The sequence below is a fragment of the Cebus imitator genome, unplaced genomic scaffold, assembly GCF_001604975.1.
Source record: "Cebus imitator isolate Cc_AM_T3 unplaced genomic scaffold, Cebus_imitator-1.0 Scaffold690, whole genome shotgun sequence".
In the NCBI taxonomy this organism is placed as follows: Eukaryota; Metazoa; Chordata; class Mammalia; order Primates; family Cebidae; genus Cebus; species Cebus imitator.
The window spans coordinates 467,965-475,974 of record NW_016108005.1 but is presented as its reverse complement, the minus strand read 5'-3'; the positions used below and the strand labels follow the sequence as shown (position 1 = coordinate 475,974).

Sequence of the window (8,010 nt, the reverse complement as noted above, 5' to 3'; positions counted from 1 at the left end):
TTTAGTAGAGACGGGGTTTCACCATGTTGACCAGGATGGTCTCGATCTCTTGACCTCGTGATCCACCCGCCTCGGCCTCCCAAAGTGCTGGGATTACAGGCTTGAGCCACCGTGCCCGGCCTATAGTCCTTCTTGATGTGTGTGATGTGATGGGAGCTCAACATTCACTGTGGGATCTGTGAGGATCAGTCTTTCCAGATGGACATCGTACACATATTTAACCTTTTTTTTATTTTTTTATTTTTGAGGCAGAGTTTGACTCTTGTTGCCAAGGCTGGAGTGCAATGGCACAATCTTGGCTAACTGCAACTTCCACCTCCCAGGTTCAAGTGATTCTCCTGCCTCAGCCTCCCGAGTAGCTGGGATTACAGTCACCTGCCACCACACCCAGCTAATTTTTTGTATTTTTAGTAGAGTTGGGGTTTCACCATGTTGGCCAGGCTGGTCTTGAACTCTTGACCTCAGGTGATCTGCCCTCTTCGGCCTCCCAAAGTGCTGGGGTTACAGGCGTGAGCCGCCACACCCGGCCAAATTTAACCGTTTATACCACTGATGAGTCTCTCCCTGCTTCCTACCAGCATCTGCAGCAGGAACACAGGAACAGTAATCCCTCACTGGCACCCAAGCAACTCTGCTTTATCTGTTACACATATGGGGATTCTGCCCATTCATTGTTTGCCTTTCCCTGAGCATTCGTTGCCCTCCACAACACCAGGCTTAGCACCTGATGCTCTTGTGGCTGGACAGGCTGCCTTCTCTTCTCTCCTGGCTAAACTTTCCTCAAGTGCTGACTCTGAGACCCATGACACCTTCTCCGGGAACTCTACTCCACTGTAACTGTTACTCACCTGCCTCCAAACTAGACAGGAAGTCCTTCAAGTGCAGGAACAGGGCTTTTTCCTCCCTGGCACAGCACCTGGTGCACATCAGGGACTCAGTAAATGAATGAATGGACAATGCTTATTTGCAAAATTATTACTGCTCAGTGTACGTTTTCCTACCCAGTCTGACTGAGTGTCTCAGAATTCTCTTGGAGAATGAATCTGCGGTTGATTTTACACCTACAGGGTTAGGGTTTCCTGAGCAAATAACCTCTTTGCTCCCTCTCTTCTTGACATATCAGCTCACCCGACGACTGCCGCCCATCAAAGAAGCTAAGCCTCGGTTACAGAAGCTCTTCCGGGACTTCTGGCTGTATTCCGTTCTGATGGGATTTGCCGTGGAAGGCTCAGGTAGGGGGATGATCTCTCTCCCGGGGACGACAGTGCAGAATGAAGATAAAGATGAGGTCAGAGACCACCTAATTATGAAGGTGAGCATGTTCCAATGAGTCCACATGCAGCTGCTGCTTCCTATAAGTATTTGCAAGTGTTACTGTCCCCAGATGTAGTTTAGGGTGCTGAGGATGCCACACACCTTAGGAAAAATCTATCCAAGTTAGGTAACAGACTCATTTCTGTGCCCAGTTTTTGGGATAATTGTCTTAAAGGACCCATGACTATAGAAATTATCAGTAAACCTACTGCAGTGCTTTCTGACCAAGGTGATTTCCTCATTTATGTTCACTTTATTGCAGGACTCTGGCCAGAAGAATGGTACGAGGGGGTCTGTGAAATAGCCACCAAGTCCCCCCTGCTCACCTTTCCCAGCAAGGAGCCACTGCGGTCTGTCCTCCAGTATAACTCAGCCATGAAGAACGACACAGTCACCCCCGTAAGGATTCACATCTCATTTTGCCATGCTCTCTGGGCCAATCAGGACAGATCCTTTCATTGCCCTTATTAACATGGGCACTGGGACCTGTTTGTCCTGGGAGGTTCCCCATGAGCCCTCAAGAGTTTCTCATCCCTCCAGGCTGAGCTGAGTGAGCTCCGCAGCACCATCATCAACCTGTTGGACCCCCCTCCCGAAGTGTCTGCACTCATCAACAAGCTGGACTTCGCCATGTCCACCTATCTCCTATCTGTGTACCGGCTGGAGTACATGAGGTACGTGTGCCTTTACCACCATGCACACCCAGATTTGAGCAGGGTTTTCATTTTTGTGCCCTTGTAAGCGTGGGACTTTTTTCAATTCCTCCCAAGACATGCAAACTCTCTGAAAAAACAAGCAAAAACACGCTCCACTTTTCTCTTATGCCCCTCCTTCATGAGCACCAAATGTCACGTCTAATAACACCTCCCAGTATCTAAGCTCCGCGTCATCCCCTCTCTAACAGGAAACAGGATTCTGAGCAGTCGCAGTCAGTGTTGTGAACTCAGCCCATGGACTGGGCGAGGCCCTTCTGAGGACCCAGCCTCACTGAATGCGCTTCTGGGACACTCACTGAGCTGATTCCCAGGATCACAGTTGAATACAAACAGCAAATGCAACATGGGGTAGGGCTGGCTCCAAAACAATCCTGCATGTGGCCTGCTACTCAGGACACACCTGTAGCCACAGCAGTAGTGACTCTTAGGATCTACAGCTGTTATCGCGTTGACCTCAGAAACAAACATGGATTGAGCACCTGTGCTGTGCCAGGTACTGTGCTCCATTACCCATGTTTACGCAGTCCCCAACACACCTGTGAGGTAGGCACTGTTACACAGACCCACTGTGGTGAGGCCTCAGGCACCCTGGGACAGCAGCTGAGCATATTGGCTATAAAATGATGATTCTTGTCGTCAAGAAAAGGTCAAATTACACTCAGCTTAAGTCACAGGAGGGTTGCAAATAAGTTGTAGAATAATTTCTTTCCCAGATAACTTGAAAAAGAAAGTGTTTCTAAAATAAAGGCTATTAGGAAAACACTATTTTAGCCTTTCTTTGTTGCCAGCAACCTTCTGGTAAAATAGTCCTTGAAAGCTCAATACATAAAATAAAGGCAGGCTGCTTTGGTTGCATGGGAATGCACCCCACCTTCCTGCTCAGTGTCCTCTTCCCTGCCCTCAGCAGCCCAGGGCTCTACACAGAGCCCAATGTGGAAACCAGTGATCCATTCTCCCCAAGTCCCACAGAGCCAAGGAGTTTTGACTTTGTTCTTTTTTCATTTTAAGTGTCTTTTATTTTGGCCGGGTTTGGTAGCTCACACCTGTAACCCCAGCACCTTGGGAGGCCAAGGCGGGTGGATCACCTGAGGTCAGTAGTTCGAGACCAGCCTGGCCAACATGGCGAAACCCTGTCTCTACTAAAAATAGAAAAATTAGCCAGACATGGTGGTGGGCACCAGTAATCCCAACTACTCAGGAGGCTGAGGCAAGAGAATCGCTTGAACCTGGGAGGCTGAGGTTGCAGTGAGCCAAGATCACACCACTTCACTACAGCCTGGGCAACAGAGGAAGACCCCGTTAAAAAAAAAAAAAAAAAAAAAGATGTCTTTTATTTTCAGTTATAAAAATAATATAAGAACGTTACACAAAAATGGCTAGGCAGTGGCTCATGCCTATAACCCCAGCACTTTGGGAGGTGGGAGGATCACTTGAGCCCAGAAGTTTGAAACGAGCTTGTGCAACAGAGTGAGAACTCATCTCTTACAAAAAAAAAAAAAAAAACCCACAAAAACACCCTAGGCAGTCATGGTGGCACATGCCTGTAGTCCCAGCTACTCAGGAGGCTGAGGCAGGATGGTTGCTTAAGCCTAGGAGGTTGAGGCTGCGATGAGCTATGATCATACCATTGCACTCCAGCCTGGGCAAGACCCTGTCTCGAAAAAAAGAAAAAAACATTTATACAAAATATTGCAAAATAAGTAGAGAGAGAAATAAACCACGGACCTCACCACCATCCTCTGTAGCCTGTTAGTCCAGCTCCTTGTCGTCATTTTTCTAAACAATATCTTTTCAAAGAAAAAGCAGCCAAAACAAAACAAGCTAGACCCATACAAAGCAAAAACATGGCTTTCATCCTAGCACGTATGACTGGAAGAGATGTCTCCAGACCTTCTCAAACTCAGGTGGTTTGAACGCAGAGCTACCTCTGCCTTTCCCACAAGTGTGCACCTGAGTCGTTTTCTCAGGTTCTCAGGACAGGCTCTTAACTGGCAGAGGAAGACTCTTAAGAGGCAGCCCACAGCAGCTCCTGTGAGCCCAGCTCCCACCTCGGGCAGCCTGCCAGGCCTTGAGAGCACCCTGTTAAGAGGCAACCTTGAAGCCTTTATTCGGAAACTTGGCTCAGGTTTCCAGCCACTGGTTTAAACTTTGTGGTTTAAAACCACAAAGTGGAAAATTTGGGAAATCAAGTTAAAGGTGTGTACACATGCACATTCAAGTGTGTGTGCTGAAAGCCACCTGGCTTGCCCTCCTGAGGCTTAGCTCTTGACAGGCTGGTGCAGAGGCCAAAAGATGTGGCCTGCCTAGCCTCTGCTGTCTGAGTGGAGCCCCGGGAGCCCTGAACAGCCCTTCACAGCACCCATGGGACAAGTGCATGCAGTTTTTCCTTTTTCTCCCTTTTCCCCTGAGGTTAAAGATACTTTTTATCATAAATGAAAAAGGTACACAGTGCACAAAACAAAAAAGAGAAAACACTGGAATGGTACGGAAGATGCTAAAGATGAAAAAATACAGATGTCACCTTCGTAGACATGAATACCTCATTCCTACTATCTCACTGTTAATGGCCTCTTAATTTTCCTCTAGGAATTTTCTGTGCATAGGCAAAAATGCATAGCCTACACATACACATGCACAGACAGGCCTTTAGGAAACCCGTCAGTGGGATCATGCTGTACATGTGTTCCCTGCGCCTTGCTTTTTTCTGTTAATAGTATGTCTCGGACGTTTTTTTGTAACAGCACACATAGAGAGCTACCTCTTGTTTGGTGGCTGCATTGAATGGTGTCATTGTTGGTGGTGTCATTGAATGGGTGTACTTTGGCTTATCTGTTGAGTCTCCTATTGGTGGGCATTCAGAGTCTTTCCATTTTAGGTGATGCAGTCGGTGCTGTTAGAATACTTGCAGATGTAACCCTTAAGATATGTCCTAGTGGTGGGGCTGCTGGAGTGAAAGATGCGGGAATGTGTAATAGATGGTGCGCATCACCCTCCAGAAAGTCCACGTCATTGTGCACCCTTATGAATGGCAGAGGCAGGTGTTCTTCACAGCCTTACCACTTCTGGGCAGTGTTAAATCTGTGATAGGGAGGGTCTGGATTTTTCAAAATTTATTTAAAGCTGTTTTCTTGTTAGGGTACTGCGTTCCACAGATCCTGATCGCTTCCAGGTAATGTTCTGCTACTTTGAGGATAAAGCTATTCAGAAAGACAAATCTGGTAAGCTCTTTATTATGGTACTTTCATGATGAATTGAGCTTTAATAGGATAAAAAGGAGTACTACTTCCTCTTTTCTGTCTACATGTAGGAAATAGTTTTATGAAGTTACATACTACATTAGAAAGATTCGTATAAAACACGTAACCTTCAAATATATGCCTTACTGGTTCTGCCACTGGTGCAAGGGCCCTGAACAGAAGGAAGGTCGTTCTAACCCACTAGCTATGCTCAAGTGTGCTCCAGAACTCATCTAGAGGGGCGAGGGCTCCTTGATGGTCACTGATGGACCTGCAGCATCTTGCTGTTGCTAGAGAGCAGTCTAGCTCATGCTTGTAGTCCCAAGCTACTCGGGAGGCTGAGTGAAAGGATCGCTTGAGCCCAGGATTTCAAGGTTACAGTGAGCTATGGTCATGCCACTGCATTCAGATGCAAGTTGTCATCAGACCCTGAATGCATAAAGGGCCTCTATGCTGTTACCAACCCTAGCCCAGAAGACCACCTCATAGGAAGATGGAGAAATGGTGAAAACTGTAGGAAGGCATAAAAATGTTACAATTACCAAAACTCAATTAAGACAAAGCTAAGAGAATAAAAAAGAGGGATGGAAACTGGGAAGGGGACAAGGAAACTCTCTGGATTGATGGAATTGTCCTCTAGATTGTTTGGATAGTGGTCACATGAGTGTGTACAGTTGTTAAGTCATGGAATTGAGCACATAAGAACTGTGGATTTTATTATATGCAAATTATACCTCAATTTTTTTAATTACAAAAGGCTGACATTAAATAGAGTTTTACAAAAATGTATTTAGCCAATAAAAAGATATAATAAAATAGAGACAACAAAGGAAAAAGTTAAGTACTGAGAATAAGCACTTTTTGGCCAGTTTTAGTGTAAGGGCACTAAGAAGTCTGATTTGTAAAGTGTTTAAAATCTTAAAAATGTAAAAGATACTAAAATATTAGACCTAAGAATTAAATGCTTAGAATAATTGATAATTTGTAATTATGTTGAAATCATGTCTAAATATGCAAGGGAATTGGGGAGAATCCACATATTTTGACTGTGTGAATAAATTCTTTGAAGTGTGTTTTTTGATGAATTCTTGAGATTGACAAATTTAGCATTAGTGAAGTGCAACTAGCAGTCTGTAGTCCTTTCCACACCAGAAGCCATTGGTACGTTGGTGAATCTATCAACTCATTCTTGCCTATGGAGAAATTATGTCCAGATACTTCTTGTACCGTTTTTTCTTTTGTTGAAAAATCAGGCCGGGCACAGTGGCTCACGCCTGTAATCCGAACACTTTGGGAGGCCGAGGTGGGTGAATCATCTGAGGTCAGGAGTTCAAAACCAGCCCGGCCAAGGTGATGAAACCCTGTATCTACTAAAAATACAAAAATTAGCCAAGCGTGGTGGTGCATGCCTGTGATCCCAGCTACTCGGGAGGCTGAGGCAGGAGAATCATTTGAATCTGGGAGGCAGAGGTTGCAGTGAGCAAGATTGTGCCTCAGCAGTATAGCCTTCGTGACAGAGTGAGACTCTGTCTCAAAAAAAAAAAAAATCAATGCTTGAAGAAATATTTTTTAAAAATCACCCCAGGCCAGGCACAGTAGCTGACGCCTGTAATCCCAATACTTTGGGAGACTGAGGCAAGTGGATTACTTGAGGCGAAGAGTTTAAGACCAACCTGGGCTACATAGCAATCCCCCGTCTCCACAAAAAATATAATTAGCGGGTGTGGTGGCACATGCCTGTCATCCTGGCTAGTCTGGAGGCTGAGGCAGGGGGATCCCTTGAGCCCAGTTCAGGGTTGAAGTGAGCCAGCATCTCACCACTGCACTCCAGCCTGGGTGACAGAGCAAGACCCTGTCTCTTTAAAAAAACAAACAAGCCAGCATGATGGCTCATGTCTGTAATCTCAGCACTTTGGGAAGCTGAGGCGGGTTGATCACCTGAGGTCAGGAGTTTGAGACCAGCCTGGCCAAAATGGTAAGGCCCCGTCTCTAATAAAAATACAAAATTAGCCAGGCATGGTGGTGGGCACCTGTAATCCCAGCCAGCCACTCAAGAGGCAAGGCTGGAGAATCACTTGAACCCAGGAGGCAGAGGTTGCAATGAGCTGAGATTGTGCCATTGCATTCCAGCCTGGATGACAAGAGAGAAACTCCATCCCCCAAAACAAACAAACAAACAAATGCCCCAGGGGCTCTGAGATACTGCTTCAAGTAAAACTCTTCTAGTAAGCCCTTTGCAGAGCACTTCACACTGCTGTACAGCAGTCAGGAAGTTAGATGCATGAATTTATTTTTGCAGCTGGGAGCCAGTGGAGTTGGCAAGGAAAGACAGTGTGAGGGTTCTGGAAGCTCCCCCTGTTGGCAGTGAGGGGAGGATTGGAGTGATCAAGGAGCCCATTTTTTGAGGCGAGGGATGGAAGGTGCAGGCAGGCAGTTTCTACAGAGAAGCCTCTTCCAGAGGGGATGTCACAGGGAGGGACAGGGGCCACACTCAGAAGGTCTCACACACATGCCCCAGGACCACTAGGGGTTATAAGGGACATGCTGTCAAGTTCTGGCTGAGCTGTTCATTGATCTTTTCCCCTCATCCATCTACCTGGTATTTGTCCGTGTAGCAGCGGATTTTGTGCTAAGTTTTGTGCCAGACCAGCGGTGTCCAACTTTTCGGCTTCCCTGGGCCACATTGGAAGAAAAAGAATTGTCTTGGACCACACATAAAATACACTAACATTAACGACAGCTGA

The 8,010-nt window shown here is 46.3% G+C and overlaps 1 protein-coding gene across 1 annotated transcript in view; it reads left to right on the top strand.

Moving 5' to 3' along the window:
* PI4KA (phosphatidylinositol 4-kinase alpha) overlaps positions 1-8,010 on the top strand; it is a 147,239-nt gene that overhangs the window by 91,577 nt on the left and 47,652 nt on the right. The window contains exons 20-23 of the mRNA XM_017518624.2: positions 1,124-1,232; positions 1,577-1,713; positions 1,855-1,988; positions 5,166-5,248. Coding sequence (XP_017374113.1) covers positions 1,124-1,232; positions 1,577-1,713; positions 1,855-1,988; positions 5,166-5,248 — 463 coding nt within the window. The remainder of the gene's footprint in view (positions 1-1,123; positions 1,233-1,576; positions 1,714-1,854; positions 1,989-5,165; positions 5,249-8,010) is intronic.